Source organism: Notechis scutatus, chromosome 2 (genome assembly GCF_049901735.1).
Source record: "Notechis scutatus isolate UNSWTSFEM ecotype Mainland chromosome 2, rNotScu1.2, whole genome shotgun sequence".
Taxonomy (NCBI): Eukaryota; Metazoa; Chordata; class Lepidosauria; order Squamata; family Elapidae; genus Notechis; species Notechis scutatus.
Genome location: NC_142010.1, coordinates 114,578,469 through 114,600,226, shown reverse-complemented (window position 1 = coordinate 114,600,226; position 21,758 = coordinate 114,578,469). Strand labels below are relative to the sequence as shown.

Here is a 21,758-nt window from a genome sequence, read left to right as displayed (position 1 = left end):
GAATTCCCTTCACCATATCTGTACAGGTAGTAGCCAATGTACAACCACAATTGAGCCCAAAATTGATATTGCTAAGTGAGAAATTTGTTTGGCCCCATTTTATGTCCTTTCTCACCACATTTATTAAGTGAATCACTGCAGTTGTTTAATTAGTAATACCGTTAAGTGAATTTGGTTTCCCCATTGGTTTTGTTTGTCAGGTTGCAAAAGAGGATCACGTGACCTGGGATACTGCAACTGTCATAAATACGAACCAATTGCCAAGCATCCAAATGTAAATCACATGACCGTGGGGCTGCTGCAACAGTTACAAGTGTGAAAAATAGTCAGAAGTCACTTTTTCAGTGCTATTGTAACTTCGAACAGTCACTAAGCAAAACTGTTGTAAGTCGAGGACTACTTGTAGTATTTTTGTACCATAATTTTAATTAGTAATTCCAATAAGAGATAATTAGTAATTACCAAAGGACAATTTCTTCCAGCTTAGCAGCTTTCTAATGTGTCACCTCCCACCTGTACATTTAAAAGCCAGGCTAGTTGAGGGGAATATCAAAATTGACACTTTCCTAGAAAATATGGGGAGACAGAAGGTTGCTATGGCACATATCCAAAGGTGAAAATTGAATCAAAGAACTCTCTAATGATTACAGTAGCAATTTTTGTTTCAGCTGTGTTATAGAATATCCTCTGCATGATCAAATATGTTAATTTTGCCCTTAAGAGAATTCTGAAGTTGAGAAGAACCACCAGTCATTGTCAAAAACTCAAGGTTAAACCTGTTTTATAATTACTCTTGATTATTTTGGGGCTCACTTCCTACTGACATGAGAAAGCTAAAAAAAATTTGTGATCTCTGTGGCTCCTGGGCTGTAGAATGCACTACCTTGGCAAAACTCTTTCTGTGCCATTCTCCCAATGTTTAGGATATTGGTAAAAAAACATATCTTTCATTAAGCTTTTAACTGTTAATTTATTTAATAATTTATTTGGGATTTAATTATATTGGTATTGCTTGTTTGCCTTTTGTATTCTTGATACTTGTATTTGTCTTGTAAATCATGTTGAGTATTACATGGATATAAATGCAAAGTATAAAGCCAATAATAAAATAGAACATTGTGGAATAGACTTATCTGTCTAGGAGTATCCTTTGTAATAATAAAAGATTTAATTCAGAAAAAAATTATATCTTTGAGCGACCCAGGGTTGGGTGGAATTTAAGATAGTTTAGGATGGGCAGCCATACAAATCAGATAGAAAGACAGACACAGATCTTTCAGGTGTCATTGGACCATTGCGTTTGCTTGGTTCACTGCATTACTCTATGTGATTAATATCTACAAATGGGTCAGTCCAACTAAGGTCTATGAGACTTATGCTAAATAAATTACATGGAACACTGAAAATTGATAATTCAATAACTATCTCAAATATAACGGCATTTATGATATGTATGCTGAATTCTATTCCACTGTGCCACCTGTTCCATTCATGCATCTTGTCCATGCCATAATCATTCAAGAAAACTAGATACATGCAGTTTCCCCTAATCTAGTTATTTCAATTTTTAAAAGTTTTCTTGGGCTATAACTCTGCAGTGATGAAAAGATTTGATTTAAAAAAGAAACACAGAACATATACTCTTGCAGAACCAGTAGAGGGAGCTCATTAAAAGGCATACTCCTAAAATTGTGTCCTGAATGTCAAATGTTATTTGTATGCAGACAGCAAAGTCAAGTCACACAATAGTCATAGCTACTGGAATTTGTTTGATAAATTAAACATAACAATTAGAAAATAAAATAAATTAGGAAATAGATTTCAACAACTGTGTGAAATCAATATCCAACCTGAGTTTAGCAATACTCTAATTTGTTACTTTCACCCTTTGTAACTATTTCAACAGGAAATTGCTGGCTGCAAACAAAATTAGGAAAGTGCCAAATTGCAATATTCATTACTGCTACTATATGTCTATGTGACATGGGAAGCTAACAATGTTGGAACTCATTCAGAATAGCAGACCTAAGTTTTGATGTGCCCAGCCTTTCCTCTTCCTGTTATTGCTAACCTACTGTTCTGAATAAGAAAATGACAGATTTTTAATTCTTCAACTGTGAGGACCTCTTCTCAGATGATCAGGACCTATTCTTTTCTTCAAAAATTACACCATAGCATTAAATATTCAAGTAAATACACACTTGCTCATTTTTCTTAAATGTGTCTAGACAATATAATTTTAATAATTCAAATATTGGGTTTTTTATTGTTCTGAGATTTTACATATTCAAGTTTGTACAATTTTTCTTATTAACCACCTTTTCTGTTAATTTTTGTCTTAGCACCAAGTACCTCCCTAAAGAAATAGACACAAAATCATGTTGGTCTCTCATCCACCTTTATCTCCAATTTTTCTTTATTATCTTCCCACAGTCCAAATTTAGACTACAAATTCCTTAGTGGCAAAAACTTACAACATGCTCTGTAATATTGTATGCATATTTACAGTGACATCAGTGGTGGGATTCAAATTTTTTTACTACCTGTTCTGTGGGTGTGGCTTGGTGGGCATGGCAGGCTAAGGTTACTGCAAAATCCCCATTCCCTCCCCACTCCTGGGGGAAGGATACTGTAAAATCTCCATTCCCACCCCACCCCACCAACCTGCTTTCTAGCTCTGTTCTCCTGTGCAGGGTAACAAAAGAAGACCCAGCCGATCAGCTGGGACTCAGGAGGCAGAGAATAGATAAGGATGGGGCCAGTCAGAGGTGGTAATTTACAGGTTCTCTGAACTACGCAAAATTTCTGCTACCAGTTCTCCAGAACTGGTCAGAACCTGTCGAATACCACCTGAGTGACATGTAAGTAAAATATGGGATAGGCACATCGTTGGCAACAGTATATTAATAAGGAGAAATGTTAATCAAGAATTAAAGGTTACTAATATTTTTTCATTATCAATTTTAGTTCTACAGGTTTTCCTTTTCATTAAGGTTAAAATGTTTCTGCTTCTTTACTAACCCCCTAACAGGCTTCATCACCTATTAACTTTCATTACACTGTTCATTCTCCACTATAATCTGTAACTGCCAATTTTTCTACAAATCAAATAATTATTTATGCCAGCAGTTATCATTAACTCTCCCACTCTCCTCACTCCAAACTCTTGCAGCCACGCTCTATCTTCACATTGCATACCGATGACCCAACCCACCTTACAACACGTGGTACAAATCAAGCCTATATAAGGCCTGTCAGTGCCTTGTGTCATGTGAACTCAGAAAATTTGCTCGAGTAAATGACATTTAATTTGTGGGAAAACATCCCATGGAAAGTTTTTTGTTTTTTTACCAAGCCTACGTGTATTTGAAAATCAGTCCACCAGCACTGCAGCTTGGATGTTTTTGCGTATTATAAACTAAGCCAAGCCAAGTATTCATTATCCAATAAAGCAAATGTGGCCGGGCTCACATAACAAAGACACAACAAGGCTTACAAAACCAGTATACCTGAATTCACCCTATACGCCAAGCCACAACTGTTGTGCTGCGTGAAACGCACACCGCCGCCAAGCAATCGCGCAGCAGACCGCACAACCTACACCTGAATATTGCGTCCACCGCCTTGAGCTCAAGCCAGAAAGGAGATTCAGATCTTCGGAAGCTTACTTATAGGGATAAAGGTGGTGCACCCTAAACGGGGTGGTGCAATTTGTATAATGACCCACCAATTTTCTCCCTGAATCATCCACGCAAACCGCAGCACCACCTTCTGAGCCCCACCCCTCCCCTCCCCTGCCATTGAGCCGCCCACCCAAGTGCCCCTCCCCGCCCTAGTTTCTTTTCCATGGCACGTCAGCGGCTCTAAACTCCACCCACCCACCCCCCCACCACCACTGCCGAGGCCTGCTGGAGAATTCGGGTCTGAGTAAAAGCCCCGCCCACTTTTGACGCCACTGCCCCGCGTCCCCTCCCTCCGCTTCGGCGCCGTGGGTGAGGTCAGCGCCGCGCGCCTTTCACCCAGGCTTCCTTCCCGTCCAGATTCCGTTGCGGAGGGAGGCGCTGCATCTCCTGCGGGTTCTTCGCCTCCGGCCTTTTGCCGCCCGGCCGGCTCCTTGTGCGCCGCCTGCTCTGAGACCATGGAACTGGCCGACGGCGTGGTGTACCAGGAGGATCCGGGCGGTCCCGGCCCGGCCATGATGTCAGAGCGGGTGTCGGGTCTGGCGGGCTCTATCTACCGCGAGTTCGAGCGTCTCATCGGGCGCTACGACGAGGAGGTGGTGGCCGAACTGATGCCGCTGGTGGTGGCCGTGCTCGAGAACCTGGACTCGGTCTGTGCGCACAGCCAGGAGACCAGCGTAGAGCTGGAGCTGCTGCGGGACGACAACGAGCAGCTCCTCACCCAGTACGAGCGGGAGAAGGCGCTGCGTAAACAGGCCGAGGAGGTGCGTAGGAGGAGGAGTGGGGGGGACGACGACTTGGGGTGCGGTGGTAGCGGGGATGATGTTGGCAGCCCCGGAGGACCTGAAGAGAGACTTTTCTGCTTACACGGACACGTGAACGACGGTTTGGTGGCTAAAAGTTTGGTGGGGAGAGAGAGGATGAAGAAGCCAAATTGATGGTGTACGGTAGTAGACTGGGCTTGCTGGTGCAACCGAAGTGGAAGTTGGCTGTTGCCATTGCATGGAGAGCTGGGGGGGGGGGGAGTGTTGTTAGAATAGAAAAAATCCACGAGCAATAGGGATGGGTGTGAATCTTGTAGCGAAGGCCTTGTGGGAGATCTTCTGTCGCCCAGTTGGGGTAAAGGATACTGTTGATTTGAAGGAGTTGCTTTGATTGCTTTGCTTGTGATCCTTCCAGAGGAATCTGATTGGCTGCGGTTAAAACAGGCTCCTTGCCAGCTGTATCTTATGATGCAATGGGTAGACCAGGGTGAACTTCTGAAAGGCTGGGTTTATTGCTTTCAACCTTTTCGTGCCCTGGGGCAGTAATTTTAGTTGTGTGGTAGTTGTCATATGCTCGTTATGCAGTGTTAGGCCTCAATAAATCCATTCTTGTACAGGATTTATGATGTTTGGAAAGTTGTGGTCTTATTTAAGTACTGGAGAATGAAAACTTTGAAGCAACAGATAATGTAGGAAAACCTTTTTTTCATGAAGCTTCAAGAGGCTAAATATCAAGTGAGATTAAATTAGTTTTTTACAGCACATTTGATACTAAAAGTTATAGATAGGATGCATTATGTGAAAACACAATTGCTAATAATATGCTTTTTCTGTCATGCTGAATTTTTAAAATTAATTTAGAAAAGAACAATATGATCTTGCTATCTCTCTCTATATATCTCTGTTTATATATAAATGAAACTTTGAAATTTAAATAGATGAAAGAGAAAAAATAAGCAACCTTTCCTTATACAGTTCTTCCACCTGTAACACTGAAAGTTGCTTTTCATTGAACAATAGCACAATTGAGCATTTTAGGTAAGTTCTTTAATAAGGCCACGCTGTTGATGCATGGCATTGTAAATTCACTTTCTGCTGCATCCAGAATTTATTCATTTATTTTAAAAAACGTTTATTATTTTGTATAACTCAAGGGCAAACATATATAATACTTCTTCCTTCTCCTATTTTCTTCACAACAACCCTGTGAGATGGGTTGATTTGAGAGAGTGACTGCCCCAGGTGATCCAGCTGGCTTTCATGCCTAAGGCAGAACTATAAGTCTCAGTCTGATTCTTCAAAACTGTCATGCACATGAGTTGACAACTTTTATAGTGTCTCAATAACATATTTTGAAGAGCACTTAAAGTATAAATACTGCTGTGTTGTTTCTTCCATTCTTTATTTCTTTTTATTGTGGGCAGGATAGGACAGTCCCAGGATTCTGGGGATTCATTTGTTAAAAGGCTTGATGTTGGTGCTTAAGAAGAAGCAAATGACATTGAGAATGAATGGTAAAGTACTATAGACACCTTCATCGCAAACAAAGGTGTCAAATAATATTGGGCTCAAGATCTGTTCATGAATCATGTCACTTATTTTAGTCATGATGAATTCAGAAATGATTATGGTAATTTTGGCTGTGAGGTACCAAATTATAAGGAGTCACAACAGTTATATAAATGCATTGATGAATGCAAGAGTTAACTTCAAAATTAAATTTGTATTCATATATGGATTTGACAGGAATATGAATGGAAATGAACTTTTTATTCAATAATAATTACTTGCTATTTATCCATGGAACTTAACTGAACATTTGTTGTCCTTAAACCCTAGTTAAGCAGGAGTTGAGTAACAGGAGTAAGAAAAAATCCTGTTGGACACTTTAGAGTTATTGATGTGTAGAATCATTGTAGCAAGTTAAATGGATTAATGTTCTTGACATTAGGTAGCTTCATATGTTCTTTTATTTATTTGAACAATTCTGAATGCAATCACTACTGTGGCATATTTACTGTTTGTTGTAAGACACAATAATTGTTTTGATTACTGTGACAGTCAATAGCTAGTGGTATCTTTCCACCAGCTATGCAGACACTGTTAACAAGCTGAATTCCTCACTTCTCTTGCCTTACTCTCACCTTCTGAAATCTCTCTAGAAAACTGTAGCACTTTCTAAATCTGTTTGGGTGTATTATGTGGAGTGGAGAAAGTATTTAAGAAGATGACAAGGTATTGTATAAAGTCTAGCAGGATTTTTATGCTGGCCTGTTAAGCGTTTTAATTTTTATTTCTCATGTGATTTATGGCAATAATGATATTACTTTATGGTAGCATCTGAAGTAAAATGTTATAACTTTTGTGTAATGTCTCAGTCAAGAATATGTTTATCACTATTTCTTTAGTGCCTGAAGGCATTATGTATCACATGGTATTTGTAAGGATTCTTTTGGCTAAAAAAGCGGGTAAAACTATTTTAAGAAATGCACTTGGCTTTTTTCTATCATTGGTCTTATTTTGGATCTTTTCCGATAGATATAATTTCTACTAAACATTTTGTGAAAACAGAATAATCTGATTAGCCTATGATTTACATGTGACTTGTGTGTAACATTTTTTAAACAAGATTTCTGATATTGATAGGGCTAAAGATAGTTTTATCTGAGATGTTTTGAAATGGCCAGAAAGCAGTGTTCTAATAATCTGCACTGAACTGTGTATATACATAAGTCTCTTGACTAGAATAAACATTTATTCAATCTAAATAAAATTATTTGTATATATTCATTTGTAATTGTTTTTTTTTTGTCTCAACACCCTGGCAAGAGAGTATATATATCTTTAGTGTAATATTACATCGCTAGTGTAATATTACTTCTGTAATTTGATGTTATGAAATGTTTTCTTAATATATCTAGTAATACTGTGTTTCTCACCAAATAAGGCTGGGCCTTATTTTTTTTTTTGACCCCCGAAAAAACGGCTAGGCCGTCTTTTCGGGGATGACTTAATTCCCCCCCCCCTTGCATCCTCGGGTGGGCGGGTGGCGACAGCTTGGATGTTCGGGAGACCTTCCGCCACCGTTGCTTTCCCTTCTCCCTTGCTGCCGCGGCGTTAAGAGCAATGCCACGGCGTTTGGCGCAGCCACGTGCAGCCAGTCAGGGCTCCTCCCTGCAACCGGAGCCCTGTGGAGACACTTGGCTTCAGGCGCTCCTGTCGCCGCCTTCCCTTTGCCTTCGAAGGTAAAGTGAATTATTTTAAAAACGACACCCTACTACAACAAAGCATCCCCTGCCCGAGAGGGCAGCCCAACCCCACGTGGGGAGGCAAATCTCCCGGGGCCGCAGCGCAGGATCGGCCCACTTTGGGAGAAGTGCCCAGCCACCATCCCTGCCTGGCGCCGGGCAGAGCGCGAAGAGCTTTGCCTGTGGCGCCCAACGCAGCTGACAGGCAGGCCCTCCTTCCCGGCAGCAGAGCTCTCACCAAGGCAGCAAGCGCCTCCCCGCCGGACCCTCCGCTCATCCCGCCAGGGCTGCGCCAGAGCCGTGCGGACTGGGCAGAGCCAGGAAAGCGAGCTGCGGGTGCGCGCCCGCCTGCCAAGCAAAAGAGCCGGGCCGACCTGAGCTTGGCTTCCTTCCCAAGTCCCTCTAGCGCGAACCCGAAGGGGCCACTGGGAGAGGCTGCCCGAGGCAGTGATAGCGCCCACCCGTCCGCGGTGAGAGAGCCCGAAGCCCCCCATCCTTTCCACCCCTCGCCCAGCCCGTCCCCATCCCCACACATCTCCAAATGTGCCGGCAGCTCCAAACGCTGCAGCGGAACGGGCATCAGGCAGAGGCGCTGACTCGGCGGGGCTCAGCTCGGAGCAGGACGCGGCACAGGCCGTCGCCTTGCCTCCCTGTCCACGGATGGGTGGGCGCTATCACTGCCTCGGGCGGCCTCTCCCGGTGGCCCCTTCGGGTTCGGGCTGGAGGGACTTGGGAAGGAAGCCAAACTTGGGTCAGCCCGGCTCTTTCGCTTGGCAGGCGGGCGCGCACCCGTGGCTCGCTTTCCCAGCTCTGCCCAGCCCGCACGGCTCTGGCGCAGCCCTGGTGGGATGAGCAGAGGGCCTGGCAGGGAGGCGCTCGCTGCCTTGGTGAGAACTCTGCCACCGGGCAGGAGGGCCCACCTGTCAGCTGTGCTGGGCGCCCAGGCGAAGCTCTTCGCGCTCTGCCCGGCGCCAGGCAGGGATGGCGGCTGGGTGCTTCTCCTGGGTGGGCCGATCCTGCGCTGCGGCCCCAAGAGATTCGCCTCCCCATGTGGCTGGGCTGCCCTCTCGGGCAGGGGAGGCTTTGTTGTAATAGGGTGTCGTTTTAAAGAATTCGCTTTACCTTCAAAGGCAAAGGGAAGGCGGCGACAGGAGCGCCCGAAGCCAAGTGTCTCTGCAGGGCTCCGGTTGCAGGGAGGAGTCCTGGCTGGCCGCACGTGGCTGCGCCAAACGCCGTGGCATTGCTCTTAACGCCGCGGCAGCAAGGGAGAAGGGAAAGCAACGGTGGCAGAAGGTCTCCCGATATGAAGTGCCCCACCAACGCAGGCAGCACCATATCCGGGCATGCAACAAAAGTACTTCCTAACGGCAAGCCCCTCCGCCGTTCCCCCCCCCCCCCATTTCGCATGTTTAATATGGGCCTTAATTTGGGGGGAGGGGCTTAATTTGATTTTATGCCAATAAAACATGGTGGGGCTTCCTATTGGTGGAGGCCGTATTGTTGGAGAAACACGGTATCACTTGTAGAATGTTCTTTTCTGCCCTTATTATATGCTTGATATATCTGTGTTTGCTTTTATTTTAACATTAAGTTGGTTGGGAGATTTCTAGCTTTAGGATACAAATATTCAGTACCATATTGATACACAAGAGTACTAAATAGACCCAAAACTGTGGTACTACAGGATTTTAACTACTTTGAATACTTTAAATTGTTTGAATTGCTATGTTATTAAGAATAAAAAGTTTATGTTCTATTTCAAAATTTTATTTGGATTATCAGGGAGGCTCAGGATAAATGGATTAGAAACTCACTGTTAAACACTGAATGATCTCTTAAAAACTTTGAGACTCATAGGATTATTTAAATAGCTTAGTCTGTGGACTTTATCTAAGAGCATCTGTAGGAAGCTAAGATGTGTCAGCTATGTCTGTCAACAGAGCAGACTGTTAAATTGGATTCTCCATCCCCAGTGTACATTTTCAAAATCTTGAATTGTTGTGGATTCTTTTGAATATCTATAGGGAAAATGTTATTATTAATGTTCATAATAATACCTGTATGTTAAAGTAGAATCTCCTGCAAGTTTAACTTTATTCCTGATGACTGAATGGGAACATCTCAGTAGTTTTCTTAGCAACAGTACCAAAATAGTTCGCTATTGCTTTCTTTCTGGATTTCTTTAAAAAGAATCCAATATAGCCTGCAGCCCTTCCATCACAGTATTGACCAAAATTAACTTGGCTTAATTTCTGAGCCAAAATAACATGGTCCAAGTGCAAAATAACATGGTCCAGGCTAGACATACCCCATATTTCAACATAGGCCGGATAAAAATTATCCCTGCAAGAATCAGGACTGTAGTCTCTACTATAGTATAGAGTTGTATACAAAAAAAAAAAGTGTACTTCTTTTGCTCATGCTGCTAAAATGGTTTGGAAAAGAGGTTAAACAGCTTCTACAAGGTTTTTGACTACATAAAATATTTAAATATACTCATAAATACATTTTCTTTTCACACAGAAATTTATTGAATTTGAAGATTCTCAAGAACAAGAAAAAAAAGAGATACAGATACGAGTAGAAGCTTTAGAGTCACAAACTCGACAACTTGAACTGAAAGCAAAAAATTATGCTGATCAAAGTAAGTAAGAAATATGTGTAAATTTTAATTAAGTCCTTTTAAATTACACATACAATTCATTTATATTTTGGAATAAAAATCATGAAGGGGCTTTGTACCAAAATGATTCCCTCTTTGTGTTGTTTTGTTTATTTATAAATTTGTGTAGCCACTCATTTCAATTCATATACATGTGCACACAAATAAATACACATATGCATGTGTACTTTATTTTGTATTAAGTATCCATGTAGATAGATACTGCTAGACAGGGTTAGCAGAGCTGCTGCCGTGAAGCAAGGCAGGTGTTGGGGCATGGATGGTCTGGTTGTGGGGTCCCTAAGGTAGGCCAGTGGGGGCACGTGGGGGAGCTCCACCCTCCCCTGCCTCATGGCAGGGGCACTGGCACACCATGCAGCCTCCTGCCCCAACGCGAGCAAACAGAAGTGGGCCTCCCGTACATGGAAAAAACAAGACACCCCCCAAAATAAGCCCTAGCGCTTATTTTGGGGCCCAAAAGAAAATATGACCTAGTCTTATTTTGTGGGAAACACGCATACTTGTAGTCTCATTAACCAAATTTGATTTAGATCAGCTAAGTTCAAATGGATTCTATTACCTGTAACTTGATACATAATATTCTTAAAATATTCCAGGAAATTTAGTGGTAAAATGCTATATTATTATTCTATAATAATTCTACATTAAATGCAAGGAGATCTCCAAAATCATATATTGGAGATTTTTAAAAATTGTTTCTGATGAAAATAGCTAAAGGTGTCAGAAAGAGTGCTAATAATAGAAAAAAAAATGTCAATATTGACATATACTTTTCCTCAGTAGTTATTCAAATTGTCATTTTCTTTTTAAATAGAGTATGCCTTTATTTTAAAAAAATGCTTTAATACATATTCAGAAACAGTTTATCAGACAAAATCAATTCTTTGTAATCAGAAGGTTTCTTCCATCCTCTAGCAGCCTAACCAATTATTGGACTTTATGGATATTAATCCTGGATATTTGGTCACCCGAAGTGAAAGTGTGATTGCTGACAATTTTTCTTGTACTTTCAAAGTTCCTTATCTTTCCTAATGTAATGCTTTAGTTTATTTTCATTTAATGAACCTACAAACCTGTAAAGCATCAACCTGAAATATAATCTGTACTTCCAACAGTGCTTTTGAATACAAGTTCTTAGAAAATAGTAGATTGGGTGACTGCAATCTAGTGTTTGCTTATCTTGTGATTTATAAATCTTTAAACATTTCATATGAGTCCACTGTCTAGAACTGTGCAAAACATTTCAAAGCTGAAATGTTCCAACCTCAAATACCCTATTCTGATTTTTTTCTGTCAGTGTTGCAATTTCAGAATTATTTTTTGATGAGGTTGGAAAAAGATATTTAGGGACAAAATGTTTTGAACTCAAAATGCTTCACATATCTCTACAGGGAATCTTCATTTAGGGGTTACAATTGGGGCTGGTAACTCTTAGCTAAGTGAATCCCTCATTAGGTAGTAAATCATATGATTGTGTTTTCAGCTTGAAACTGGAAATAAAACAATAAAAGATAATAGAATCCAAGAAATCAAAAAAAGAATTACATGAGAAATAAATATATAAAGAATTCCAACTTGATAAGCTAGAAAAATGTGGGTTGGGCAACATTACCACCAGATGGATTTGTAATGCTAACCATCTGCACTCAATATGTAATCCTTAATGGAACTGCATCTACATGGAGGGAAATATGTGGTGGGGTACCCCAAGGCTTTGCCTTAGGCCCAATACTCTTCAATATCTTCATCAATGACTTAGACAAGGGGATAGAAGGGGGACTCATCAAATTTTCAGATGACATCAAAGTGGCAGGAATAGCCAATACTCCAAAAGATAAACACAAGATATAGAAGGATCTTGACAGACTTGAACATTGGGCCTTGTCAGACTTGCCCCAGTCTGATTGCTTAGGGAAGAAAAACCCTTGACTGCTTGGTTGAAGTAAAATGTATTTTTACTAAGAGATGCTGGATGCCGTAAAATCAGATGGAATCTGAGTTTCCCGTGCAACAAGACAAAACTATTTCCTTCAGTCCTGTCCCTCCCCCTATGACTTGTCCAAATCCAGCCAATGTGATGCCTGGATGTTTTGGGATAACTTTCCACACTCAGGGCAAACAGCATTGAAAATACCTTGGCACAAACCAGTCCAAACCAGTTTTTCTTCAGCTACCTCCCGAATTCCCACACAAAAATGCATACAGGTTTATTGCTGCCAATTTGTCGTCCCCCCCCCCCCCCATGCTATTTCCTCCAGTTCTTTGATGGCAGGACACAAGTGTGGCAACAAGCTGAAGATGGTGGACCTGACAGGCCAGATATAACAAGATGAAATTCAGTATAGAGAAAAGCAAGGTTTTACATTTAGGCAACCCCCCCCTCCTCCCAATGCACAAGTATAGAGTAGGTGGCAACTATGAAGCAGCAGCATGCTGCAGCTGCCAAAAAAAGCCAGTGCAGTCCTAGGCTGCATTAATAGAGGGATAGAATCAATATCCAATAAAGTGTTAGTGCTTTGGTAAGTCCACACACACACACAGGTTGAGGGAATTGGGTATGTTTAGCTTAATGAAAAGAATGATTAACTTCCTTAAATTAATTGACAATTTCTAAAAATAGTTAGCAAGAGAAGTGCACAAATGTAGTGTCCTCAAAAGGCTCCAATATGCAGCTGGAGCAAAATGATGAATTCCCCCATCTCCCTGTCCCCTCCCCTCCACCCGCAATAACTGTCTTGTGGTCTCTTCATGAGAAAAAGGAACGATTGTAAGGAGAAACAGCTTGGGCAGTTTCACATCAGAAGGTCAAAGGGAACTGATCCATTTCTGTTCCTTTGTAGAAGCTGCAAATAGCCAGCATCATTTGCCTGTCTAAAGATGGCTGGCTTCTCCCAGGAGCCCATTAGCTATCCTCCCTTGAATGCCCTCCTGGGCTGGAATAATTACAAGAAGAGAATTCCATTTTACATTTACATTCATTGGGGAGGAAGGGATTACAAAAAAGTAAGTGGGCACACTATAGGGAATACATATTGAAAGCAATATATTGGCACCAGCAGCCACAAGTGTGTGAGGCAGACAGCCCAATATATTTCTCACTGTGTGCCTTCTTTCTCTTTTGTTAATCCCTTCCTCTCTAATCTCTCCAGCTGTTAGAAATGTTCTGTTCAGTCCACCTGCAATAGATTTTTCTTAAATTTTGTATGTTTGAGAAGTTATCTTCCTGTAATTTCTAGTGTCCCAGGTCACTTCTACAAAAATATACTACTACTGAAACTGTCTACTCTATGCTGCTTAATCACTTGACGTCTAGGCCTTCCTGTGATTTACTTTTGTAAAGGAGGATTGTTCCTTAGGAAATATGCAGTTTGGCTTAAATTTTTATTTCCCAGAGCTATATGTATTCTTAATTTAAAGACATATAAAGATCTATAAATTAAGAGTAAGAATAATGTCACTTTTCTTCTAAATGTAATATGGCCTAACTGAAATTAAAATAAAGATGAATTTGGATTGTATAGCAATCTCTCACTTTAAATATGATTGTTATACTTAAACTTAAAATAAAAGAAGATAGTTTCGTGTAATTTATCTTAAAAATGTCTACCTACTCTTTCATAAAAAAATTTATTCACTAAATAATGCATGTAATATAAGTGAATAATTTCTGTTATCTTTTGTTTGGTTATTTATCTTGTGGGAGTCTTTATTTTACCAGCATTGTTGTTGATAATGCTCTTATATGCTAGTATTACCATTTCATTTATTTATTCAGAATTGTAAGTAGCACAAGAAATAAAACTTGTGATGTTCTTTTCAGATGTCTTGGATTCACATGCATTGACTGTGTTTGCATGCCAGTCAGTTGGGAATCTTGATAAGCATCATGCATGGAGTCTATTTTTTCTATTTGTTCTTTGGCTTTGATGAGAGAGTAGCCTAACCATAAAAAGCAAACGTTTGCAGCCAAATCATGACATTTTCTTTGCCACCTAAAGGAACAAATCCTGACGTGTAATCCTAGCTAGTGAGAGTTGTAAATATACAATGTATAACTGGCCTGAAATCTATGCTTTTTTAAAAAAAGACTTATGAAGAATCACGGTAGGTACACTGTATTTAACACTTGGAACAGTATATTTTACTATTTCAGACAAAAAGATGGAAAGAGTACCTTATCAGTATCCTGATAATTTCAGGTTAGAATAGTTAATATTCTGAATTGCATTTGTTTTGAACATAAGTTTGAGAATCAGTTTGGAAATTAACAAAGTAAGATTCAGTAAGAATCATATCACATAACAAAAAAAGACCTGACACTGGCTAAGGGCATGTGGGAAGCCTCCCCTCCCCAAGAATGAAATATTTTGGGAATTATTAAAAGAAGCAGAATATTATATTTCCCCAAAGGAGAAATGGAGAAGCATGTTCTTAGAGGCAGAAAGCAGCCCCAGTCTTCCTTAATGTGCCTATTCACAAACAAAACACCTTCACCTCCAGGTGATGGGATTAAGAACAGGACATGATCTTAACCCCTTTCATTGAGAAAAATTGAAACGATACCTGTCCATTAAGAAATGCAGACTTGAGGCAATAGTGAACAGGATAAAAACAATCATATATCCTGACAGGATTAGGACTAAGAAAGTGATAATTAATTACCCAACATGAGCCTTTGCAAAACAAATAAAACTAATCAATAAAAACACACAAAGCAAGCCTCCAGATTACAAAATGCTGTAAAAAAAACCTGTATAAAAGCCCATGTAAAGCCAAACCAATTTGTCAGCTGTTCCAGAACTACATGCTATATGTGTGTTGGTTCTGCTCATCAATAAACAGAATCTTTCTTTCCAATCAGCCCTCCATGTTATTTCCAGCGTCTTTCCCCTAGCTTGGAACTGAACCAGATGGATTTTCTTATATATACACTGCTCAAAAAAATAAAGGGAACACAAAAATAAGACAGCCTAGATCTGAATGAATCAAATATTCTTATTAAATACTTTGTTCACTACATAGTTGAATGTGCTGACAACAAAATCACACAAAAATTATCAATGGAAATCAAACTTAGCAACCCATTTAATTTGGAGTTACACTCAAAATTAAAATGGAAAAAAACACTACAGACTGATCCAACTTTGATGCAATGACCTTAAACAAGTCAAAATGAGGCTCAGTAGTGTGTGTGGCCTCCACGTGCCTGTATGATCTCCCTACAATGCCTGAGCATGCTCCTGATGAGGTGGTGGATGGTCTCCTGAGGGATCTCCTCCCACACCTGGACTAAAGCATCCCTCAACTCCTGGATAGTCTATGGTGCAACGTGGCATTGGTGGATGGAGTGAGACATGATGTCCCAGATGTGCTCAATTGGATTCAGGTCTGGGGAACGGGCGGGCCAGTCCATAGCATCAATGCCTTCGTCTTGCAGGAACTGCTGACACAGTCCAGCCACATGAGGTCTAGCATTGTCTTGCATTAGGAGGAACCCAGGGCCAACCGCACCAGCATATGGTCTCACAAGGGGTCTGATGATCTCATCTCGGTACCTAATGGCAGTCAGGCTACCTCTGGTGAGCACATGGAGGGCTATGCGGCCCCCTAAAGAAATGCCACCCAACACCATTACTGACCCACTGCCAAACCGGTCATACTAGAGGATGTTGCAGGTAGCAGAACGTTCTCCACGGTGTCTCCAGACCCTGTCACATCTGTCACATGTGCTCAGTGTGAACCCGCTTTCATCTGTGAAGAGCACAGGGCGCCAGTGGCGAATTTGCCAATCTTGGTGTTCTCTGGCAAATGCCAAACGTCCTGCACGGTGTTGGGTTGTAAGCACAACCCCCACCTGTGGTCGTCGGGCCCTTATACCACCCTCATGGAGTCTGTTTCTGACCGTTTGAGCAGCCACATGCACATTTGTGGCCCGCTGGAGGTCATTTTGCAGGGCTCTGGCAGTGCTCCTCCTGTCCCTTCTTGCAGAAAGGCAGAGGTAGCGGTCCTGATGCTGGGTTGTTGCCCTCCTACGGCCTCCTCCACGTCTCTTGATGTACTGGCCTGTCTCCTGGTAGCGCCTCCATGCTCTGGACACTACGCTGACAGACACAGGAAACCTTCTTGCCACAGCTCGCATTGATGTGCCATCCTGGATGAGCTGCACTACCGGAGCCACTTGTGTGGGTTGTAGACTACCACTAGAGTGAAAGCACTGCCAGCATTCAAAAGTGACCAAACCATCAGCCAGAAAGCATAGGAACTGAGAAGTGGTCTGTGGTCACCACCTGCAGAACCACTCCTTTATTGGGGATGTCTTGCTAACTGCCTATGCTTTCCACCTGTTGTCTATTCCATTTGCACAACAGCATGTGACATTGATTGTCAATCAGTGTTGCTACCTGAGTGGACAGTTTGATTTCACAGAAGTGTGATTGACTTGGAGTTACATTGTGTTGTTTAAGTGTTCCCTTTATTTTTTTGAGCAGTGTAGTTAGCTGCTGCAAGATTGCAAAGGCTGATTAGAAACAAAGGCATGACAAAGTAGAACGATGAATTGGAATGTCTAAGAAATAGTATTGCCAGCCTGCAAGCAAGAATTGATGGACAACAAAATAGACAAAGTAATAGAAAATGAAGAAGTGGTCTGGAATTTAAAAATTCAAACAGACAAGCACCTGTTCCATAACACTTCAGACTTTATCAATAAGAAAGACAAAAATAAAATCTGGATAGTAGACAGTGTCTGGAGAGAGCAGAAGAGAAGAGAAAAGAACTTGAGAAATCACAAAATACAAGAGTTGCAAAAAAAGTAGAATGATTGTGGCAAAAGATAATATAAATAGTAATAGATGCCTTGGGTGCAATCCCAAAACATCTGGAGCACTCTTGAATACCATCACCATTGACAAAATTGTCAGTCAATTGCAAAAGGCAGCTTTACTTGGAACAATTTACATACTGCGATGATACCACTAATATTATTAAAGAACAACATCTGACTACCCTAAGTCCTTGGTAAACGTAAAGGTAAAGATTCCTCTCGCACATGTGTGCTAGTTGTTTCCGGCTCTGGGGGACGGTGCTCATCTCCGTTACAAAGCCGAAGAGCCAGCGCTGTCTGAAGACGTCTCCATGGTCATGTGGCCGGTGTGACTAAACACCAAAGGTGCATGGAACGCTGTTACCTTCCCACCAAAGTGGTCCCTATTTTTCTACTTGCATTTTTACCTGCTTTCGAATTGCTAGGTTGGCAGAAGCTGGGACAAGTAACGGGAGCTCACTCCACACTAGGGATTTGAACTGCCAAACTTTCTGATTGACAAGCTCAGCGTCTTAGCCCCTGAGCCACCGCGTCCCTTTAAGTCCTTGGTAAGAATGTACAAAAATGCTAAATCCAGTCTGAACCTCTGCCTAACTATGCACCCAAGCATAATAAATGAAACATGTTTGTCGTCCAATTCTCAGTGATATACAATAGAAATAATTCTGGGAAAGGTGGAGAGAAAAAGAGAAAAAGAAGACAGCCAGAAGCAAGGGGGATGGACATGATTACACTACCAATTGGTGTGCATTTGGAAGACTAGAAGTACCAAACGGGGGACAAACTGTCCTGAAGAAAATTTATCTATGTGGTAGTTGAAATTCAGTACTGATTTGATGGCGCATAATCCAGCAATCATTGCAAAGAAATAACCATTCTTTTTTTAGGAAAAAAACAAAGCAAATATACAAATTTAAGATGATGGGTCATATATAATGTCATGCCCCTGTTGGAGCCTGAATCCGAGGAGGAAGACGAATAGCTGACAGGGAGTGGGAGTGTGGCTCCGTTGGCTGTGGAGGAAACTGGTGAAGGGCAAAGTCTGGCTGGGCAGAGCAGGGGAGAGGGAGAACTAGGGAGAAGGAGTTCACAGGAAGACCCAGGCCCACCCCCTATTCATCCTAGGGTATGCAGGGAGGAACAGAGAAGAGAGCAACGTGGGTTGCATGGTTTACGGGGGAGGAAAGGTCCCTGATTCCCTTCGTTAGGCACATCTGGGAATGAGAGTTTAAAAGAGATGCAAGCTGAGTGTGGCGTCTTCTGGGAACAAACGTGAGTTTGTCTTGTGTTGACTTTGGTTATCTGTATTCCTGGCATCCTCCCAACTGGGTTGAATTACTGCCGTTCCTTCACATCTGGAATTCCTTCTCTTGCTCTGCCGGACTAATTACCTCATCTTGCTTTGATTGGACTTATAGTTAAAGTTGTTGTTGATAACATTTTGGACTTGAATCTCTGCAGCCAAAGGCTGTTCCTGGGAGAGTTTTTCTCCAGCCAGAAGATAACCAGGACATTGGGGGCGAAGTTGGAGCTAATAAAATGACACCTAGCGATTATCTGACTGTGTTGCCTTTGTGCCACGCCCCAGGTTATCACACATAATCATACATACCGTGTTTCTCAAATAATAAGGCCGGGTCTTTTTTGTTTTTTGAGCCCCGAAAATAGGCTAGGCTGTCTTTTCGGGGGGTGACTTAATCCCCCCCCCTTGCATCTTCGGATGGGCGGGTGGCGATGGCTTGGATATTTACCTCGGCGTTGGTGGGGCACGTTGTATCGGGGTCAACGCAGGCAGCACCATATCCGGGTGTGCAACAAAAGTACTTCCTAACGGCAAGCCCCCCCCACCATTCCCCCCATTTTGCATGTTTTAATATAGGCCTTAATAATGTTTTAATATAGTGGGTTAATTTCATTTCATGCCTATAAAACATGCTGGGACTTCCTATTGGGGGAGGCCATATTGTTGGAGAAACAGGGTATGTATGTATGAAATCATACCTAAGATAAGAACCATTTTGAAGTAGGTTAGTTGTTTATATTAGCAAGGAGAGCAAAATGATATAACTTGTTCATTTAAAGGTAGAATTTGCTAAAATACTGCCTTTCCATATTTCTGTGCCTACATAGCTATTGTCTGGTAGGAGAAATGCATACAGCAGCTGTTAAGGAGGAGTTATGCAGAACTGAAGAGCAAAGTGGAGCGTGTGCAGCTGTTCAATCTTCTGTGCATTCAACAAAACAAGGCTGATTTTCTGTATTCTTGCCTTTATATTGAATATCACCATATGACATGCTGAATTGTATAGTGCTTTAGTTTAAGGTGATGCCCTGATTCTTCAAAAAAATCAGAATATGACTAAAGCAAAGTTAATCAACTTATCCCTTGCTTTGTGAAGTTGCTTTATGATGTGGAATGTAATTTGAGTATGGGCAGGGTCTTCTTTTGTCTGATAGCTGCTGCTTTGCTTCCATTCTGTTTTTACCAAAGTGGTTGGGCAGGTTTTTTTAAAAAAAATTTATTCTTTTTTGCAGAGATTCTTATGCTGTCAAACAATTGCTTTCACCAAAAAGGGGGGGTATTGGGGAAGAAAAAAAAGGCAAATAATGTTTGACCAGTTAGTTCAAGTATAAATGGGACTGCCATGTTTAAAAGAGCTTGCAGAAAAGGCAAAAAATACAGTCATCATTTGCTGTATTGCCAATAAGTATTTGCTTGATAGGTCATTTTTGATTGCAAAGAGTGGTTTACTGTTTGTGTTAGAGGGGATCTAAATATGACTAAGCACTCTTGTGGTTCTTTATAAGTTGTTCTGGGATCCTTTCAGTTGAAGGCTTAATTCAGTATTAGTGGATTAAATCCTTTGAAAAAAAAGCCATTTTATGTATAATCATGTTGTGTCTGCTGCCTACGTTATGCTGCAAAGTGTGAAATATTTTAAGGAATTTCAGAAGAAAAAAACCTTTAAGTTATTAAAGTGGCACAGGGTACTATAGATTAAATCGTAAAATGATTTATTATTTTGATCAAAGAAATCTGTATAAGTATTATGGAAATGTCTTCTGTTTTAAATTGGACAGATGAGCCTTTGTATAGAATTTTTGTTTAAATGGTAGCAGTGGGGAGACTCCATGTAGTTTCCTACCAAATGGAAACAAACAATGGCCTCACTTTTCTTCATTTACTTCTTAGCAAGTACAGTTTAGGGGTAGCTAAAACAGGGTGTTGATTTACCCTTTGGTATCTGATGGGTTCTGCCATGCCAACAGGGGCCAATTTTGAAGGTTTGTACCTTATTTGGCAGATTCTGTTTTTACTTGTATAGTAGGGCTGCCATTTTGTTTCTTCCATTTTGTTTCGTGCCTTTTTTCAGGTCTACATTTTCTGAAATTGAGGACAGTTCTTTTTTTAAAAAAAAAAAAACAAATTTTATTCAATTTTTAACATAAAAACAAAAGGCTCTTTTTAGTGGACAACATATTTCCGGGTCATCACTTTTACATATAAATTGACAATAGTTATACATTCATATATGCATACTTAATTCTATTATTATCTTTTCCATTTCAAACTTTCAGAAAGGAGAGAAACAAGCAAATTAATCCTAGTCTCTTACATTAATCTCAATCAAAACATCTTTTCGTTCCATTTCAATTATTTCAAATATAATCTTTTAATATTTATTTTAAAAATAAAAATAACAATATATGTTTGCCTAATAAAAAAAAGTTACCAATGTCTCTCCTTCCTTTTAATAGTCTGCATTAGCTTATTAATTTAAGTAGTTCTTTAATCTGTCATATTTTCTTTCCATCACACATTCTTTCTATAGATTCTAGATTAATACAAGTTTTAACCCAAAATAAAAAGAAACAAGTATAGGTTTCCCCCCTTTTACTGCTTTGAGTGTGACACCTCAGTGGTTAAAATATACCTTTATTCCCTCATCTTAATTCCCAATAAACCATTATTTTTAAGTAGTTACAATAATAATCATTTCATCTTTTCGTTTGGATTCCACAACATATCTTCCCCCCTTAATTTTATTTCTAATTTCAAAAGAAGTAAAAGGGAAAAAATTGACTATTCAATTTCTGGTCACTGATATTGACCTCATTTTTAAACATCTTCACATCCATTTCAATTATTACAATTTCTTCAATAAACCTTAACTTTTCTTTTGAGAATAAAAATAAAGATATATATTCGTCTAATAAGAGTTATCAGTATCTATCCCTCCTTTAATAATCTATATTACCCTATTTTCTAAATATTTTTTTTAATTGCAAATATATTCTTGTTACCCCTTGTCACCCTGCAGAATCCCCTTTTTAATTCATCAACCATTATCTCTGAAAAAATGATTTCTTTTCATCATTTTACTATTTTGTGCACATGTTTCTTACTGCCTCTCCTCCCCCTCTTTTTCTCATATCTTTTCTCATTCCAGTTTATATCCCTCTCTTTCTTGATATCTTCCTTTCCCCTTTTCTGCTGGGTCTTTCTACCTCTCCTGATTTCACAGGTATTCCCCTTTTTGATTACCTTCTTAAATCTCA

At 40.5% G+C, this 21,758-nt stretch overlaps 1 protein-coding gene across 9 annotated transcripts in view; it reads left to right on the top strand.

The window, feature by feature from the left end:
- Positions 1–3,985: 3,985 nt before the first annotated feature.
- SPAG9 (sperm associated antigen 9) overlaps positions 3,986–21,758 on the top strand; it is a 100,276-nt gene continuing 82,503 nt past the window's right edge. For 8 of the 9 annotated variants that reach the window (XM_087955889.1, XM_087955894.1, XM_026667373.2 and 5 more), the window contains exons 1-2: positions 3,989–4,444; positions 10,216–10,336. In XM_087955889.1, the coding sequence (XP_087812015.1) occupies positions 4,139–4,444; positions 10,216–10,336 (427 nt within the window). In that variant the 5' untranslated portion in view covers positions 3,989–4,138. Of the gene's footprint in view, positions 4,445–10,215; positions 10,337–21,758 lie in introns of all 9 variants that reach the window. The other variant, XM_087955896.1, reaches the window with a different exon arrangement.